The sequence below is a fragment of the Neofelis nebulosa genome, chromosome 4 (genome assembly GCF_028018385.1).
Source record: "Neofelis nebulosa isolate mNeoNeb1 chromosome 4, mNeoNeb1.pri, whole genome shotgun sequence".
In the NCBI taxonomy this organism is placed as follows: domain Eukaryota; kingdom Metazoa; phylum Chordata; class Mammalia; order Carnivora; family Felidae; genus Neofelis; species Neofelis nebulosa.
The window spans coordinates 88161644-88182978 of NC_080785.1; the positions used below are offsets into that span (position 1 = coordinate 88161644).

General features: G+C 35.0%; 1 protein-coding gene across 3 annotated transcripts in view; it reads left to right on the plus strand.

Annotated features, from left to right (window-relative positions):
* The window catches only part of FAM185A (family with sequence similarity 185 member A), a 76674-nt gene that overhangs the window by 3349 nt on the left and 51990 nt on the right, over nt 1-21335 (plus strand). For all 3 annotated transcript variants that reach the window (XR_009260541.1, XM_058725323.1, XM_058725324.1), the window contains exons 3-4: nt 13106-13198; nt 17816-17954. Coding sequence is in view for 2 of the 3 variants with exons in the window: in XM_058725323.1 (XP_058581306.1) it covers nt 13106-13198; nt 17816-17954 (232 nt within the window). In the remaining variant the exon portion in view is untranslated. The remainder of the gene's footprint in view (nt 1-13105; nt 13199-17815; nt 17955-21335) is intronic.

Here is a 21335-nt window from a genome sequence, read left to right on the forward strand (position 1 = left end):
CTGAAAGTCCAGAGGTTGTAGCAACTCTGAAGGTTTTCCTCATTTTTCTTTATTTTTTTAATTAAAAAAATTTTTTTAATGTTTATTTACTTTTGAGAGCATGAGTGTGCATACGAGAGCAGTGGAGAGGCAGAGAGAGAGAGGGAGACAGAGGATCCAAAGTGGGCTCTGGGCTCACAGCAGAGAGCCTGACGTGGGGCTTGAACTCAGGGACTGTGGGATTGTGACCTAAGGCTGAAGTCAGATGCTTAACAGACTGAGCCACCCATATGCCCCATCCTCATTTTTCTTTTAAATTTCATTTTAAAGTGTACAGTGAAACTAATAATACATTCTTAGTATTCTGAGATCTTATTAAGTTAAAGAAATTTTCGTTTTAACAAACGGTTTTATTCTGTTTATTAAAGAGTAAGGAAAGGGCCTTAAGCACTAAAAATATGCTTAATGAAATAAGTTAGAGAAAGATAAATATATGATTTCGCTCATATGTGGAATTTAAGAAACAGAACAGATGAACATAGGGGAAGGGAAGGAAAAAATAAGATAAAAACAGAGAGGGAGACAAACTATAAGAGACTCTTAAATACAGAGAACAAACTGAGGTTGCTGGAAGCGTGTTGGGTGGGAAGATTGGCTAAATGGGCAATGGGCATTAAGGAGGGCACTGGTTGGGATGAACAGTGGATGTTATATGTAAGTGATGAATCAATAAATTCTATTCCTGAAATCATTATAACACTTTATGTTAACTAAGTTGGATTTAAATTTAAAAAAAGAGGGGCGCCTGGGTGGCTCAGTCGGTTGAGCGTCCGACTTCAGCTCAGGTCACGATCTTACGGTTCGTGAGTTCGAGCCCTGCGTCAGGCTCTGGGCGGATGGCTCAGAGCCTGGAGCCTGCTTCCAATTCTGTGTCTCCCTCTCTCTCTGCCCCTCCCCCATTCATGCTCTGTCTCTCTCTGTCTCAAAAATAAATAAACATTAAAAAAATTTAAAAAAAAATAAATTTAAAAAAAGAAAAATAGATTAAAAATAAAAATAAATTAAAAAAATAAAAATATGCTTAAAATAGTAGTCACATTTTTAATGTATTAAGTAGCTCATTATTTAAGGATTAAGTAGGTATTTGTGCTAAACAACAAAGGATTCATCTTGTTTTGTAATAACACTTTAAAAAAATTTTTTAACGTTTATTTTTAAGAGAGAGAGAGAGAGAGAGAAAGAGGGAGAAAGAGTGAGGGGCGGGAGAGGCAGAGAGAGAGGGAGACATAGAATGTGAAGCAGACTCCAGGCTCTGAGCTGTCAGCACAGAGCCTGACGCGAGACTCGAACTCACAAACCGTGAGATCATGACCTGAGCTGAAGTCAGACACTGAACCGACTGAGCCATCCAGGCTTCCTGTAATAACACTTTTTTATTTAATTTTCTTAAAATTAGATTGGTCTCAGCTCTAAATGATTTCAACTACATCTCTGATAGGCTCTAGCTTTTCATTTCTACTGCTACTTCTTACACTTGCATTGTCAAATACTTTTGTGAACTTTGATGGCATATAACTTTGTTGAAGAGAAGTCAGTCACCTTTGCTTCATAATTGCAAAACATTTTCATTTTTAGATTCATAAACACTAACTAGAATGTTTAATTTGATGCATTTAAAAATTTTTACATCATTTGTTTTTTGCAGCCACTTTTATTTGCATACCTTCTGTTGCAGGGAGTATGGCCGGAGTCGCAAAAGATGAGTCTGCGAACAAAGTGCAGTTAGTGAAGGTCCTCATACCAGTCAGTGGGAATGAGGCCCTGACTCCAGAATGAAGCTTCTTTTTATTAGGATAATTGCTAAAGGCTATGTGCATAAAGTCAGCCAAGCAAGTGTGTTAATCAATGTAATGGTTTAGCTTTTCAAGGTTGAATTTTGAGTTAACTGGTTTCTATATCACTAGGAAGGGTCAGGTGTGAAGGAGGATCCGGCCTTTGACAATGTTAATGGCTCTAGGCGTTCCTTATGAGCCTCAGCAGTGTTCAGCTGTGTAAACATGTCCTAAGGCCTTGCACCTTCTCCAGCCCTTCCCTTTTGAAGTCCTTTCCTTTGATGCGTCTCTCCTGCATCTCCCACATCTCCCCCTTTTCTTTCATTTGGCAAAGCTGGAAAGCAAAGACAGAGGCTCTTGCAAAGAGCTTATTCTCCGCTTCGTTCCTGTCCTCTTCTCCAGACTAGGTACATGCAAAGTAATAAGACAAAGATTAATATAAAAATACCAATCGCAGAAAAGCTTAAGGGTTTTATATAATTCATTGGATTCAATCCCGAGATTCTATTAGTTATCTCAGATAGAGAAGGAGTACCAGAAATCATCTCAAGTTTATTTTTGAATGTTTCATAAATGTCCTTTTGTAATTGAGCTATATCAGCAGAGGTATTGCCTTGATTAAGAAGGTGTCGACGCACCAGGTCCCATGATATCTTAGATTGATTATATACATGGGGGTGACACAAAAGGTGGTTATGTTCCAATCACACTGAAGCTTTATCTGTTGTTGTAAACTAATCAATTGATCTCCTAGAAAAAGAACAGCTTGTTGCAAGTCAGATAATTGGCTCTCTATTCGGCTATCGATCATCTGTTGGCTGTTCCACAGCCTTTCTGAATCTTGATGTCAGTTTTGTACAAAGTGGGTGGTTTGTACAGTCTGATGTAGCACAAAACCGGCTGTTGCTGCTGTAGCTGTAATAGCTATAATCCCAAGTATAGCAGTTACCAGTAAAGCTACAAACCGTAGGCTGCGGTGTAAAACATGTTTCAATATTTCATCTATGAGTAACATTTCAGGGGAGTGTTGCCAAAGCTGATCCATGATTACAGGCATCCAAACCCCATTATGTGCCTTAAGGTTATATAAGCTTTGTTTTTCCTGGTTAAAAGAAATAGTAGAATTAAGACAAGTATCAAAAGAACAATTATGGCAAGAAGATTATCAGGGTCCCAATGAGGCATGCCTAATATAAACAGAGAAGGAAGTCTGACACATGCTTGGATTTTATGAGTCTCATTTAATCTAAAAGAGATGGAGAATTTATTTGAAATATTCATTAAGTGGCCTTTCCAAGTGGTCATGCCTAATAATCTAGTACCAATTTTCCAAAGTTCTGAATAAACTGGCCCATCAGGTAAACGTGGGCTGGGGGGAGCCATCCCTCCTTCATGCCATACAATGGGTTCAGATGTTACATCTGAAATGATGTTGTCTTGATATCGACGCCATCGGAGCTCTCTTTTGGAGTATTTGGTCCGAACAGAGCCTACAGAGGCCCAATTCATGATGCTTCCTTTGGAAGTATTAAGAACTCTATTAATCTCTCCTCTACAGAGCTCCCAATTAACCCATTCCTCAGGATTTATAATCTTTCTTAATTTACATCGAGGCAATTTAGGAGGGTGATCCTATGTAATTCTTTGACTTCTCATGGAGACTCCCTGTAATAAGTACAATATAGAGACATTAGTCCCACTGGGTATTTTTGTTATCCATGCCTGTGAACGAACTGTAACACAGTGTTCACCTGTTCCAAAGCATATAGGTGGCCCATCTGCACCTACAGAATATTCAGGGATTATTTTCCTTCTTCTTCTGGTTTAAATGGGCCTCTATTATCATAAGGTCCAGGCAACCAGACTGAATGATTTACATAAACTGGGAAAGAGGGATCATCTCATGTAATTAATCTATTAAGAGGTGGATTTAGAATATAAGCCCAATATGTGTGATTCTCTTTAGTGCTCACGATAAGGGTAAGAACCGACATCACGGCAATGAACAGAGTAGTAGAGGCTTAGGTGTTCCTGTTTTTTGGAGGATCTGTTCTGCTTCTAGAGTCATCTTCTTCATCTGTCCCCATGTCGGAGGTTTGGCTTTGTTTTGTCTTGTTTTGTTTTTTGTAATCTCTTGCTTCAGGCTTAATTCTTCCATATCTTTCTCCAGTGGTCGAAAATTGTCAACTCTTTTTCTGTTGCCCATCTGTTCATATCGTGGTTTTAATTGCCGGGCTGGGAGCCAGATAGCCCCGTCATCTGTGGATATAAGAGCAAATCCTCGACCCCACAATTTAACATACCCAGGGCACCATTGGTTATTATCATTTTTCCAAAATATTGGTTGTAAAAAGGGTCTGGTATTAGAGACTGTGTGATGTTTTTCAGCTGCAGTGAGCTTTTGTTCACCTCTTAAATCCAAAAAATTAAGTGTAAATAATGCTTTCATTAATTGATTCTTTGGATTCAAGGTCATATCCCCAAGTTTTTGTTTTGGTGACATGGTTTTTAATGTATGATTAGTATGTTCAATAATAGCTTGATCTTGTCGATTGTAAAGGAATGCCTGTAGTATGATGAATCCCCCATTTTTGGCAAAATATAAGAAAAGTGTGAGAAGTATAAGCAGGGCCATTGTCAGTTTTAAGATTCTGGGGGAGTCCCATTGTGGCAAATGCTTCTAAAAGCTGAATGCTGAATAACATGGGCCGTTTTTCCTCCTGACAAAGGTGTAGTCCATACAAAACCAGAATATGTATCTATTGATACACGTACACATGCAAGGCGACCAAATTGCAGAACATAAGTAACATCCATTTGTCATAAATCATTAGGTTGTTGACCTCTGGGATTAACCCCCTGAGAGTATGGAGGAATGACAATAGGCCCACAAGTGGGGCAGTTTGTGATAATTTCTCTAGTTTAAGAGAAATAGAAAAGTGTTTACTTAAGCCTTTAGCATTAAGATGAGTCAGATTGTGAAAATCTTGTGTTGTAATAACAGGAGCTGCCAGTAAGGAATCTGCTGTAGCATTTCCTTCTGTCAAGGGGTCAGGGAGGCCAGAATGAGATCATTTGTGAGTAATGTACATAGGATGGGATTGGTGTTGGAGACAATGTTGTATTCAAAAAAATAAGACCATTCTGAGCCATCTGAATAAATATTAATGGTTTCCAAATTTTCAATCATTTGTTTAGAATAGGCTGAATCCGTTAAGATATTGATGGAAGAGGATACATCCTTAAGTAATAAAAATATGGCAAAGAGTAAAGAGTTCAGCCTTTTGTACGGAAGCATATGGGGATTTTACATATTTAGAAGTAGGACCATAATATGCAGAATAACTGGATTTGTTGGCATCTGTAAAATAATTAGGTCCATTTACAGGTACTGATTGTACAATTCGAGGCATGATAAAGGAGGTGGTTTTGATAAATTCAGTTAATTTGGATTTAGGATAATGGTTGTCTATGTGACCTATATAATCTGCAACTCCAAGTTGCCATGAAATGCATTGCCGATATGCCATGGATATTTGTGCATGAGACAGAGGTACTATAATTGTCTCAGGGTCTTGGGCTGTTATTTCCTTAAGTTTCTCCCAACCCTTAAAAACTAACATTCCTATTCTGTCTAAATATGTAGATAACTTTTTAAAGGCTTTGGTGGAAAGAAATATCCATTCTGTGATTCCATTAGCCTGCCAAAGTACTCCCATAGGAGAATGAGGTGATGGTAAAATTAACAAGGAAACAGGTAGCGAGGGGTCAATTCGAGTAAGCCGACTGGAAGCAATTTTTTGTTCGATCCATTGTAATTCTTGGGATGCTTCCGGAGTTAATTTTCTAGGGCTATTTAAATTGGAATCCCCTTTACGTACATCAAAAAGATGAGTCAGTTGATAAGTAGGTATACCTAGAGTAGGACGTAACCAGTTAATGTCTCCTAATAACTTCTGGAAATCATTCAAAGTATGCAAGGTATCTCTATGAACTTGAACATTTTGAGGCATTATTGAATTTTGTACTAATTTTTGACCTAAATAGAACAAGGGATCTTCAAATTGAATTTCGTCTTCTGAAATAATGAGGCCATATTTTGAGAGGGTTGTCTGAGCTGCTAAAAAGAGTGCATGTCAATCATGTCGTTAGGGTAAAGCTAATAGGATGTCATCCGTGTAATGGATGATCTTAGCATGAGGAAACTGAGATCATAAATATTGGAGAGGTTCTGCAACAAAAAGCTGACAAAGAGTAGGAGTATTTAACATTCCTTGAATTAAAACTTTTCCTTGAAATCTGTTTATGGGCTCCTCATGATTAATTACAGGAACGGAGAATACAAATCTCTCCAAATCTTTAGGCTTTAAGGGAATGGAGAAAAAACAATACTTAAGATCAATAATTACAATTTTCCAATCTTAAGGGATAGCAGCAGGTTGTGCTCGGAAGGCCAGGCTGTAGAGCCCCCATAGGTTGTAGGATTTTATTTAGGGCTCAGAGATCAGTCAGCATTCTCCATTTTCCAGATTTCTTTTTTATGACAAAAACCAGAGATTTCCAGAGACTAATTTAAGGTTCAATATGTCCCGCTTCTTATTGTTCAGAAACTAAAGATTTTAAAGGTGCCGGTTTTTCTTGAGAAAGCGGCCACTGCTCTATCCATATGGGCTCATCATTAAGCCATTTAAAGGCAGCGCATATTTTTGTTCTTTGGCAGTGGCCACTAGGATAAATTTGGATATCCTAGCCTTGTGGCTTTATGTTTGGGGAAAATATCGAGGGGTGTTTTAATGCCTTGTTGATTTTTATCTAATCCCTTCAATGGGTCATATCCCATGGCACATATTATATTTTTATTTTGAGTAGATATAGATGGGATATTAATATATGCACCCCATTGTTGAAGTAAATCTCTACCCCACAGATTAATGGCAATGTTAGCCACATAGGGTTTAAGAGTTACTATCTGATCCTCAGGTCCTTCACATCTCATAATCTGTTGACTTCTTTTAATTCCAAGAAGCCAAGTCCTGTAAAAATTACAGGTATGTTCTCAACAGGCCAAGATGAAGGCCAAAACTTTTCAGATATGATGGTAACGTCAGCTCCAGTGTCTACTAATCCTATAAAAGATTTATTATTAATTTTAAGATGTATTTTGGGACGAGGATCTTTCAAAAAAGTTTGCCAATATAATTGTTTTCCAGTATTGCCAAAACCTCCAGTTCTGATAACAGGATTGCTGTGGCCCTCTGTGTAAGGAAGAGTAAATAATTGAGCAATTTTATCTCCTGGTTGAATAGTATAAGGGTTATTGGCTGATATCATAACTTGAATGTCATTTTCATAATCATAGTCAATAACACAAGGATGCATATGAATACCTTTAAGTGTAAGACTATTCCATCCAAAAATAAGGCCTATTGTCCCTTTTTCTAAAGGCCCATATTTAGTAATTAGTGTTTTAGCTTTTTATCTCATTAGATATCCAATGAATTTATCGCAATTTATCATGCAAACAAAACTTAAATGTTTTAGGTTACCAAAGACTTTGAAAGCTGTCTTAACAATTACCCATGAAAACTATGAGGCAAACAAAGTTAACCATTACTTTAAGTCATTCTTTTGTTAACAGATTGGAACAGAGATAACATGAGTTTATTTGACCTTTAATAAACCTTAGTAGAATAAAGTTTTATATTTAAAGTTGATAATTTGAAAGACAAATCCAACAAATATAAATTAGTTTAAATATTAAATATGTTTTATTTACCATTTAAATCCTGGGAAGTTTGTTATAACCTTAGGATGTTATTATAAAGCATATCCTAAATAGGATTGTAAATTATTATAAATCTTAAAATTTTATTTATTTAATTAACGTGTCAATAAAAGATCCTAAAGGCGAATGTATAGCATTATATAGTTGTTAGCAAAACTTAGTTCCTTTAATATTGAGAAGTTTTACCTAAGCAATCAAAGACTTGATAAAGATGAAACCTAAAGCTTTGGTGTTTTTGGCAAAGAGAAAAGAAAAAACCTTTGTTTAGATTGTCTTATCAAGAGCAGAACAGTCAAAGAAAGCTCTGTTTTTTGAACAGAGAGAAAAGCGGAATTTTAACCTTACACCAGTATATTTTAAAAATTCCATTTATCTCAACCTTGGTAGAATAAAGTTAAAAGACATGTCTATCTTAATATTTTATCTGTGTTTTCTTAAAAGTTTATCATTGTTAATTTTTCCCCGTGGAACCAGTGAGGAAATTTAAAGTTTAAGGAAGTGTTTTCTTTGCCTTTTGACAGCATACATCTTCCTGAAGGCAGACAGAGGCGCAGAGGGCAAAGAAAAGAGTTCACATGGTTCTAAAGTCTGTCAGCTCAGATAGACGAGCAGATACCGATTTTTGTTTTGTTTTGTATTATTTGTTTGGTTTGTTTTTGTTTTCCTTTAGTGGAATCAGGCAGTCTATGTTGGGCCAGAGAAGACAGGGAAGCTTCCCGAAACAAAAGGAGTTTTGGCAGCTGCTTGGGAATATTCCTTAAAATCTCTATCCTGATGTAGACTAGCCAGAGACAATTGGCTCTAATCACTTGTGGGTGGCGGCGGAGGCCATTCTGGTAAAGTATTTTCCTCAGGTGCTATATAGCTTTGATTCCTTTGGAAGAAGATTCATCCTCAAAACTATCAGATGTAAAATCCAATTCATCTTCTTCTTCTTGATGAGTTTTTAATTTAGATGAAATTATATTTTGTTCTGAGTCAGACTGTAAAGGCTGTAAAGCCATCTCAAAGAGCATAAAAGACCAAACTTTTAAAGAAATGATATCTCCATTTTGATGAGCATGTGTAAGCATTTTCGTAATTAATCTCCATTGTTTAAGGTTTAAAAGATTTTTTCCAGAAGGATTAAACCAATAGCAGTGTTTTTTAACCAAGTACCAGAGCTCATCAAAGGTTCCCCTTTTCACTTTTACTGCTGAACTTCGCAATAAAGTACGAAGTATGTTAGAGTAAGCTTCATGATCCTGAGACTGGGAGTTTTCCATACTTCACTATCCCGAAGTGGGGACTTACCTGTCCTACCGCTCCGCTTTGGTCCCCTGTGACTGTAAACCGAAGTAGTCCGAGACTGTTTGCCGCACCGAATCCTGCCGACTCCACCAATTGTCCCAGAGTCGCAAAAGATGAGTCTGCAAACAAAGTGCAGTTAGTGAAGGTCCTCATACTCTAGTGGGAATGAGGCCCTGACTCCAGAATGAAGCTTCTTTTTATTAGGATAATTGCTAAAGGCTATGTGTATAAAGTCAGCCAAGCAAGTGTGTTAATCAATGTAATGGTTTAGCTTTTCAAGGTTGAATTTTGAGTTAACTGGTTTCTATATCACTAGGAAGGGTCAGGTGTGAAGGAGGATCCGGCCTTTGACAATGTTAATGGCTCTAGGCGTTCCTTATGAGCCTCAGCAGTGTTCAGCTGTGTAAACATGTCCTAAGGCCTTGCACCTTCTCCAGCCCTTCCCTTTTGAGGTCTTTTCCTTTGATGCTTCTCTCCTGCATCTCCCACAACCTTCCTTTAGTATCTGTTCACATGTGAACCATTTCAAATAAATTTAATTGTACAAATGTCATAAAAGATTAAAGAATCCGATCATATGTCCTTTTAGCAAAATGATATGGTTTGGGTTCTTATTGTAAAAGATACACAATGAAATCTTCATGTTGAATGACTAATTGGATGAGAATATTCATAGTTCCTTTTATATTGTTCACTCATCAGTGCTTGAGTTTTAGAATGTGCATTTAGAATATTGTCTTCTGAAAACTCAGTATCGTATACTTTCAGTTTCATAATCAAAATTAGAAGCTAGGTGACACAAACAAATGGAAAGATATTCCATGCTCATGGATTGGAAGAATTAATATTGTTAAAGTATCCTTACTACCCAAGCAATCTACAGATTCAGTCCAATCCCTGCCAAAATGCCAATAGCATCTGTCACAGAACTAGATCAAATAATCCTAAGATTTGTATGGAACCATGAAAGACCCTGAATAGCCAAAGCAGTCTTGAGAAAGAAGAATGAGGTGTCACAATCCCAGATTTCAAAATATACTACAAAGCTATAGTAATCAAAACAGTATGGTAGTGGCACAAAAATAGATGCATAGATCAGTGGAACAGGGTAGTGAGCCCAGAAATAAACCCACACCTATATAGGCAATTAATTGGTGACAAAGGAGACAAGAATATGCAATGGAGAAAAAACATTTTTTTTCAATAAATGGTGCTGGGAAAACTGGACAACTACTTGGCAAAAGAATGAAAGTGGACTACTTTCTTACATCATACACAAAAACAAACTCAAAATGGATTAAAGACCTAAATATGAGACCTAAAACCATAAAACTCCTAGAAGGAAACATAGGAAGTAAATCTCTTGGGCATCAGCCCTAGCAATATATTTATGGATATGTCTCCTCAGGAAAGGGAAGCAAAAGCAAAAAACAAAACAAAAACAAAAAACTCAGAATTACAAAATGAAAAAGTTTTACACAGCAAAGAAAATTATGAACAAAATATTTTTTTTAGAATGCAAAGAATTTTATTTTTGAACTTCTAAATTTGAAAACAAAACAGCCTAGGTTAAATAATGTAGTTTTCCAAAGCTGAATATGCTCATTTGGAGCTCAGTTTTTCTGGCTTGCAGTAAGAAAATAACTTCCTAAAATTCCTATGCAGGAACACTACTGTTTGATTATCTGTGATTGGATGAACTGACCAATCTCAGTTGGTAACATCCCTTTTTTTCCCCCTTGATAAAGGTTTAAAAAATTCTAGAACAGACATATTTTTCTAGTCTTATACAGACAATCTCATTCTAAATGTCTCCTAAGAGGCATATACCATATACAGGAATCCATTTTTGTCCTTCTCACTTTCATATACTTGAGAAATCGGTGTGGACACACTCACTGTGCTGTGTCCATCCACTAACAGGAAGAAGACTTGATTGGTGTTCAGCTGTAAGCACCTTCTAATTATCCTGATGGGCTCACCCACGTTGACATGATCAGACACAAGAAACTTGGTTTTGTCCAGGACAGGAAGTTCAGGAAGTTGCTTCCCACCCTTGTTACCGTTCTAGTGAATGGGAGAAGATATTTGTGATGATATATTTGATAAGGGGTTAATATCCAAAATATACAGAGAATTTAGCACAACTTAATACCTAAAAACCAGAAAATCCAATGGAAAAATGGGCAGTAGACCTGAATAGACATTTTTCCAAATAAAACACATAGATAGCCAACAGATAAACAGAAAGGTGCTCAACATCACTAATTATCAGGGAAATGCAAATCAAAACCATAATGAGGTATCACCTCACACTAGTCAGAATGGCTAGTATCAAAAAAGATAAGAAATAACAAGTGGTGAGGATGTGGAAAAAATGAAGCCCTCATGTGCTTGGGAACGTACATTGGTGCACCACTGTAAAAAACAGTATGGAGGTTCCTTGAAAAATTAAAAACAGAAATATCATATGATCTAGTAATTGCATTACTGGGTATTTACCCAAATAAAACAAAAACACTAATTTAGAAAGATTGCAACATTATTTACAATAGCCAAGATATGGAAGCAACCCAAGTGTCCATCAGTACATGCATGAATAAATAAGATGTGGTGTGTGTATACATATACACACGTACATGTACATGCTCACACATGCATGCACACACACAGGAATATTACTCAGACATAAAAAAGAGTGAGATCCTGCAATTTGTGATAACATGGATGGACCTAGAGGGTGTTACGCTGCAAAGTAAGTCAGAGAAAGACAAATACCGTATGACTGCACTCATATGTGGAATTTAAGAAACAAAACAAACAAGCCGAGGAAAACAAAACAAAAAAGCAGAGAAAGAGAGAGACAAAGAAAGAAACAGACTCTTAACTATAGAGAACAAACTGATGGTTACCAGAAGGGAGGTCAGTGGGGGATAGAGGAAATAGATGATAGAGATTACACTTACCATGATGAGCACTGAATTGTTGAATTACTATACTATACATCTGGAACTAATATAACACTATATGTTAACTATACTGGAATTAAAATTCATAACTTAATAAAAAGTATATCACCATTAAAAAAATTGATGGTGACTTCTGTAAGCACTGTTCAAGTATAAAGGTACTCAAAATAATCACAATTAAGAGTGCAGATTTAATTTTTTTTTTTAAATCAAAAGCTACTATGCTGCTGTCAGTTTCTTTGCATTTCTCTCTTTTTCTTTTGGCATTTATCTTTTGATTCATTTGATAATACTAAGATATCTTTTTTGTCATTTTTCTTCCTCCTGCCATTGTGGCATAAAACAAAAAATGGTTTCTCAACTTTGGCACTATTGATATTTTAGGCCAGATAATTTCCTGTTGTCATGGGCTGAACTGTGCCCTGTAGCATGTTTAGAAGCATCCCTGGCCTCTACCTACTAAATGCAAATAGCACACATTATGACAATGAAAAATATCTCTGGACATTGTCAAATATTCTCTGGGGGACAAAATCATGTTTAGTTGAGAACTACCATTCTAGGCAAGTCCTTCAATTCTTCTGTTGCCTTATCATGGGCAACTTAGGCTGTTGCCCTAAGTGTGACTATATCCTTCTTCAAAAGACTCCAGCCATGGAGTGTGGGTTTTGAAATCATACAGAGCTTGATTCTGTTAATTTATATTTTGTTGTTTTCTAACTGTCCTGTACCTTTCTGATTCTTGGATTTCTTCCTCTGTAAATGGGAAAAAATATAACACTTATTTCTGAGTTGTGAAGATTAAAATCATAGATCATATAAAGTAGTTAACATTGTATTTGGTACAAAGAAAATGCCAAGTAGTGATAACTATTGTTATTAAAAATGATAAGTATTAATAATGATGAGCAATAACAATAATTATTATCATCTTCTTCATCATTTATGTTTAGTTACCCAGTTATGATGATCTTATATTCCCAAACACTTCTTCAGTGAAGTTACTGGAACACGCAAATATCTCTTCTTATTCTCTGATGAGTACAGATGACTTATTTAACCCCTTTAACAGCAGTTGGCTCTCTTTCCTAGTTCATGTAATTATTCCAAACAGTGCATTTCTGTTTTATTCCTGGTTTCTTTTTCTGCTTTATTATTATTTAAGAAGAAATGTATAAAATGTTGGAAATGTTTTTATGAGTCTCAATCAAATTTATTTTCTTCTCTATATTTTTGTATTTGCCTTTCAGAGTCAAAAATTGCATGTTCAAACAAAAGGAGGCGAAGTGATCTGTCTGGGAACAGTTTATGGAAATATAAATATTCATGCATCAGATAAAAGTGTAAGATTGAAACTTTTTTTTTTTTTTAGCAATTACAGTTTTGTATCCAATTGGCTCACACAACTTGTAGGTAGGTTCTATAAACTTTGTGGCATAACATTCCATCTTTTGAATGATTTTAGTTCATTAGTAAATTAAAATTTGAAATTTAACTGATCAAGTATTATACAACTTAAATTTTAGCTTGTGACTTAATACTTTTGACAGTTCTTTAGTTCTTTATTTGGAATCAATAACATCTTTAAATAATAAATGTTTAATCCAAGTTCTAAAGGGATGTTTATGAACATGGATTAAAATCGATCATTAAGTTATACTGCCATGATCAGGATTAATTTTTTTTATGTGTTAGATTTATTTGAGCATTTTTCTAAGACCTGTTTACTTTTCCTTTAGACTAGTAAAGGTTGAATTTCAAAACAACTTTCTTCAGCATTTTCCACAAGATGGCACCATTAGATAGCATTACTGTTCTCCAAAAGCTTTTATTACCTATAGGGATTTTTTGGTTGTTCTAAAATAGCTTGTATTTTTAAGTTAACTTTTGTTGCTTTCTGTGATTTTGCCTACAATGAAGAATATAGATGTAATTTTGAAATATAAATTATCACAGTTTTCTTAACATTATGGATAATGTTTTAAATCTTTGAGAAAGATCTCGGTCACCTTTTATTTTACACTTACACAATTTGCGAGAATCTTTCTTTGTAAATTTAAATTCTCTACTCAGCTTTTCTCTGAGATAATTGGTGAGGACAAGTTATAAATATATCTTGTAGGTAAATTATTGTTGGCATAATTAAACAATGTAGATTTTAACAGTAACTGTTTCTACTATCATCACTTTTATTTTCCATCACCTGTGTCTTAGAACCTTTAGGACATTGTTTAAACCCAAACATTTGAATTTATCCTTTAAATTAAACTAGGAAAGTATTGAAAGATACTGCCTGGCCTTACGTGGCAGCTTTTTTGAGATGGCATTTAGTTTCACCCCTTGGATTGCTGTAGGCTTGGAAGTGCAAAAGCGAAATTGTACCAACTTTGCAGCTCCTTTAAATCTGTCCTTTAAATCATGGCTTATGTGAATTGAAATGATTTAAGTTACCAGAATATTACATTTTGATATTCAAATAAAGGTATCAAAGAAAAATTATAATCATTTCTTAATTATTAGCTGCTGTTCCCACTCATTAGTTATTTATTTGTTCCAACTTTCATGGTTTATTAAATATTCATTTATTCCTACTTTCTATTATACTATTTTGTTTCTTGCCTGATTGAGTTTTGTGTTGTGTTAATGTAGATATTTTCTTTATATTGTGTATAGTGTTCATATTTAAAGTATATTTCTAAGTTTATGGGTTTTTATATAAAATAAATGCTTGTATATTTACTCTTAATATATAACTTTCACAGAGATGTGCTATAGATATTTGAGAGGCAGCATATTGAATTGGTTAAGAGAACAGAATTGAGAACCAGACTACTTGGGTTTAATTCCAGGCTCAGCCGCTTACTAAGCTCTGTAACTTCAGACAAGTTACTTAACCTCTGTGTCTTGGTTTTCTGAAAAATGGAATAATAGTAATGGACTTAACTCAGAGGGTTATAATGAGGATTAAATCAGTTAATATAGATGAAGTACTTAAAACAATGTCTGGCACATAGTTATCTCTGATATGGTATTTACTATAATGATGATGGTAAAGGTAAGTGAAAAGCACAGGAAAGATGACTAGTCCTAGATCTACCAGTTAACTTTACGGAGTCTAGTTCCATTATTCATAAAATAGGGATGGTATTATTTGTTTTTCCTATTCACAAGATTGTGAGAATAAAATGAGTACTGTAAACACTTAACAGCATTTTTAATATGTTGTTTTAAATGGAGTGTCTATTTCTAAATAGTATCATTAATTTTAGTATCCTAAGTTTGGTACTGAGAAACTAGAAATACATTCCCTCTGATGGTTGGATGAATTCATGACATGGTTGTCACTTGACTTCTCTTAGTCTGAGCTACAAAGCCACAGTACTTTCTTAAAGTTTGATTTTTATTATATATGTTGATATATAATAACTAAACTTATGAAAAACTTTCCTTCTTGTATGGAAAAGAAAATTAATTTATAGCAATATCTCTGTCAAGAAGGTATTAATTTTTGGATCTGCTTTTTGTTCTTTCTTTAAACAGCTGCTTCTGTTAATAAGCAAGCTATACAGTTTAATCCAAAGAGTCTGTTTGTTCCCTTAGCATTAAATAACTATAAATCAGAACCTCAACATTTTGCTATAAACTATGGTGTCCTATCTTTAATTGTTCTAGTTTGTATCTGATATAGTGCATCATATGTGGCCCTCAGTGAATTTTGAATTTCTTTGAAGTTAATTTTGTGGAATGATTGGTTAAAATAACTATATTATTGTAGTGGGGAAGGTGTGGTACTTTCACATGCTTTCATTTGCTTTGGTACAGCAGGGGAGGATATTTTTCTAGTTTTCTACAAAATAAAATATTTAGAGTTTAATGAACAAAGTAAATCCTTGACCATTTCCAGATACTCATAAGGAGTTTCATAAAGGCTTTATTTGGTTGTGGGGAGAGTCTAATCAAAAGTGCTCCTTTGCTAATTTAATTAAGTTTCAAATATTCTTTCAGTATTTATCTTTTGTTATTGCCTAAACCAGCCTCACCAGCTATAAAAAGCTAGAGTGTTCCTCCTTGTCTGCTTTATGGAAATACTTGGAGAGTTTGAAGCCATGCATAAAGCAGCTTTTCATGAAGAAACTTTGTAGGTAAAGGACAGATTTTTTCAGGAATTTTACACCTATGCTATAACACTGAGGAATGTGAAATATCTATATTCTCGCAAATTTGAATGAATTGTAGGTAAAATATCTTTTTTTGACTGATTTATTGAAACTAGATTTAAAGTGAAAATTCCTATGAGTCTATAATTAGCTTAAAAGAAACTGTAGATAAGAAGCAATCAGGTGCATATTATATACTTAGGAAAGTTAAAAAAGGAAGTTATATATCTCAAATCCAGAGGGTGAAGAAATTCTAATTTGCTTCCTGGTGGAACCTCTGAGTGCTTTTCTTTCTCTTTTTTGTACTTACAAATTTTAGTATTCTTGAAACTCAATTCTTCTCATATAATATTTTCATTTTTTATCAGTTTTTGAAAAACGTATTAGGAGTGGATGACACTAGTGTGGTGATGATGTGTTGAAAATCGATCTTTCTTTAAACACCCCAGTGTAATACTTGAATTTGATGCCAGGCAAAATTGTAGCATGCCTTCCTGGTGATTCTGTTTCTATGTCAACATAAAAGTAATTAACACTCAGACATAATTAACACTTGACGCTTATAAAACGTTTGTTTGAACTTTGATAGAGATGATTAGAAATTATTACTGGATATCTTCATTTTATATTGTGTTCAATATTTGAAACATAAATTCATACTGAATTTTGTTAGGGAAGCTTAGGGATAGATACAAAATTCTTTTCATTTTGTTTAATAGAAAGCTACTTTGTTATTAGATGTAAACTGGAAAAACTGTATAATTGATAGTGTATTCACTAATTAACAGATGACAGGAGAAAATCATGATAGTACAATAAAATCAGATAAAATATGTGCTAAAATTAAAAGCCTATTTATAATTTTTTTTTTTTTTTTTTTTTTTTTTTTGGGACAGAGAGAGACAGAGCATGAACGGGGGAGGGGCAGAGAGAGAGGGAGACACAGAATCAGAAACAGGCTCCAGGCTCCGAGCCATCAGCCCAGAGCCCGACGCGGGGCTCGAACTCACGGACCGCGAGATCGTGACCTGGCTGAAGTCGGACGCTTAACCGACTGCGCCACCCAGGCGCCCCAAAAGCCTATTTATAATTTAAACAAATTTGAAATAGTTGGAATCTGATACAAAGGATCCAAAGGATATCTAGAGCAAACATCTTACTCAATGATGACGCTATATTGTAAGTTTTCCCTCTGAGAAGAGACATAAGTTTAGGATGCTTGCTATCTCCTTGCTTTTGTTCACTGTTGAGTTGGAGACCTGAGCCAGATAATTAGGCAGGAAAGAGCAGGAAAAATGCATTAATATAAGGATTGGAAAGGAAGTAAAGAAACTATCACTTGCAGGTAATGTAAATATGCATGTAGAAAAATTTTCTTAAAAATCAGGAAAATTATTAGAATTAGTGAGTTTAGTGAAGTTGTTGGATTTAAGATCACATACAAAAGCCAATTAGGATAAAATGAAGTTTAAAAAAAGATTTATAATAACACTTAGAAAATACCAAATAGGAATAAATTTAACAAAAGCTGAAGAACTCTACAAAGAAAATATAAAACATCATTAAGAGAAATTAAAGATCTAAATAAGTGAAGGAATTTAATGGGTCTATTCCACATTCCACAGAGAATACATTGTTGCTCACAATATTATAATTAGAGCTAGAGAATCAACGTAAATAAAGTGATTGTGTACTGGGTAGTATCTTTTTATCTAGTTGCCCATTTAAATCTGAGGGTACCATTTTGACTTTTTACCAGTCTTTGTTTTATAATGAACTGATTTTGAGTTTTTCTTTTGATAGACTGTGACCATAGATAAACTGCAGGGAAGTACAGTTAATATATCTACTGAAGATGGTTTGCTGGAAGCCAAGTATCTTTATACAGAATCATCATTTCTGTCTTCTGCTGCTGGGGATATTACATTAGGAAGTGTTCATGGTAAGATGACAAAGGCCTCATATATCTCAGACTCCATATAACATAAATTTTTAAGAGGTGACTCTTATTTCTCTTTAGTTGAAGAAGCATCTGCCATTAGGAAGCTGGCCTTCTAAATAATTAATGGCAAACTCATCATCTTTTTAAACAAACATAAAATAAAATGACTCATAAACTATTATATTTTATTTTGGCAAGATATTGAATATTATGCTGTTATATTTGAAGGTAATAGTAATTCTGGTTTTTAATGCGTTTCCTTTTGTTACTTATTTTTTCATTTATTTTTTGCTCAGCTGTGGCTTGAATAGTTCTAGTAATTTGTAACTCTTCATTTTTTAATAATGACTTTTATGTAGTATTGCATTTCTGGTAATGGCAGTGAAAAGTACTGTACTTAATATATTGAGTAGCTTTTAGTAGAAAAGCAGTTCTTTATCAAGTCAGATGTTGACTAACACCCGTGATTAGAACAGCACTGATCTTTGCAGTGCTTTTTACCATATTTACATTAAATCCATTAATGTTTAATTTCTTTTGCTTTCTTTTAACTTAGATAAAATTGAATTTGGTACAGTTTGCCATTAATAGCTTACATGAGAGTAAACAGAGGCGCTTTTTTTGAGGAAGTCCTCAAAAAAACTCTTAAGTCTCTTGATTATTGATGACTTAAAGTGCTGAAATGGAAACAAATTGCGAAGAATAAAATAATTTGTTCCTTAAGTTTTGTAAAGCCTTTTATATTTACTGACCTTTAATATGAAGTCAGATACCTTTCCTTGCGTGGTTTAAATCTGAGTCAGATCTGGATCCTCTCTTGGGCTGTTGTCCTCAGGTTGGGTTTCTTGAAAGCAGGCGCTGAGATGGAAATTCGAGTGCAGCACATTTACTAGGGAGGCGTCTTGGAACCAATGCTGTGCACAGGAAGGAAGCCCAATTTCTACTGGAGAAGTTGGACCTGATGCAGCCACAGCAGTCCCAAGGGGGAGCTCTAAAGCTGGGTGGTCCTCAGAATTGTCTCAAGTTAAGGTGAGGGAAGCTAGACCTTTAGATCCCCAATCATTAGATGCAAGATGCCCCAGGAAGGAGTATGATTTTAGGCCAAGATGGCTCTTTTCAGCTGAGGTAATACCCTAAGAGGGCTGACAGCCGAGGGCTGTCTGCCAGCAGTACTCCCATCAGCTAGGAGAATAAGCCCTTGGGTATAAAGGGGTTCTGGATGACAAATCATAGCATTCATTGAAGTTATATTTATTGATTCATTCAGTACACATATTGACCACCTATTGTGTGCCATACTTTCAGACACCAAGGGTACATAGTTGGGCAGGAGATGATCCCTATCCTTAAAGAACTAGTGGTGTAATCAAAGGATTGAATGTCATCTTCTTTATTTGTAATACTGGTACAGCAGTGAGAAGAAGTAAGGGAAGGGAAAATTTGATCCATTTGCCACTGTAGAAAAGCTTACATGTTATACAATCCTGCTTTCCTCCATCTGGTCCTTGGCCCACAATCTGCTTTGGTTTTTCAGTGATAGTGAGTATGTAAAAGAGAAAGAAATAAGAAAGAAACCCTCCTATTAGTCACACCAGTGTCTGCCTACTTTTTAATCACCTTTCAGACAAGCCTACGTTTCTTGCCTCTCTCATGCTACCCTTATTTCCATCCTTGTCCTAAAGGACATCCTTGTCAGTATGTGAATGTGCTACTGGAGTTTGGAGTTTGGAGGTGGGATGGGTATGGAAGAACAGGCAATGTTCTAGGCCTACATCCTAGTTGGTGAGAAGATCAGAGTCATGGCTAGTGAAAGGAAGTCCCTATGTTCTAGCTACTAGGATTTGAGTAAGGAGGAATATCTTCTGAAGATCATCCCAAGCTGGAATTCTGAGTATATATTGCAGTGAATTCTTTGTTCTTCTCAATGGGGATGGTCATATAACACAAATTATATTTTGGCTATATTTAAACAAGCTGGCTTGGGAATCTTAAAACTTGTTTTTATGGGAAAATGTGTTGCTACTTCTAAATGTCTGGCTTACAGAAAACAAATTTGGGATACATTCTAAGACCTGCCTATCTAGGATTTATTTAGTTTGGCTTCCTTTTCCTTTAACAAGGCTTAAACTGATTTTTTTTTTTTTAAGTAGATTTTTAGCAACCCAACATACAGATGTTATAAAAAAGCCATTTTTACCACAAATACAATGTCAGTAGCTGTATAGTTGTCTTTTTTGATAGATTTACCAAGAAATATTAGTTTGGAGGTCTTGGTGTCAGTGGGTGGGTGGATGGTTTGAAAGCAAATTGAAAAGAAACATGTATTGAGTGCCAAAGTGGACCAGCGCCTTTCACTTAATGGACATTTGGCTGTTTACAAATGAAAACAAAACTTAGAAATGTCTAATTGTTTTCTCTCCATTACAAGTTAATTAATGGAAGAGCAAGGATTTAATCCAGGTTTCTTGACCTTCTAGGAGATATTTGTAAACAGTGTTCAAACAAATCTGTGTAATAGCCATGGTGAACCCAAATGCCATCATTGCCCTGAGGGATTCCTGGCATGCTCTGGAGATGTTTCCTCTAGACAAACAGCACTACCACACAGATGGACTGTTTCAGCTATGTTCTATATCGTAAACTCCAGTTTCAGTGACATTTGTGATGCCTTAAGACATCTGGAAAAAATGTGGATGTTCTGTATAATGTTTTGGTTCAACTTAGTCTCATGGAGATATTTAGGAATTCAGTTTATTCCATAAAAGTGCTCTCTTCAGTGTATGGTTTCTAAGGCTTCCATAAAGGAAGAGAGAGCATGAAATTTATTTCTTGTATATATTTTCTGTTTGTTCATATAACCTGATGGCAAACCAATACCCAACACAGTGTTAAGTACTTAGAGGATGCCCAGTAATGAGAAAAGGAATATTGAAAGCAGTAATATGTCTTTTCTGGCCTTGCAAATTGACTCCTAGATGTAGAGAAGAACAAAAATCTATCCTAATGGTTTTCCAAATGGAATTATTAAGTATAGTTAACTATATATTCTAGATAAGAAAATGAGTAAGCTAATTGACTAATGATATTCACTATTTGTAAGGTTGGTTGAATCATATATATTAGGTATGTATGTCTTCTAATATAAAAGAAACTAGTTTATTCGTTGATTCAACAAATATTCCCTACTCTCTTGGCACTAGCAATCTAGGAGAATAAGTAGTTGGATAGTTTGTACTTAGGTATAAAATTTTGGGACAGTTTACACTCTTGATTTCCTTCTAAATTATCAAAAACATTAGATACTATGTGAATTATGTTTTATTATATTCTGCTATTTGAATGTTTATTATTTTAAAAAGTCCTCTACATGTATATATAAGA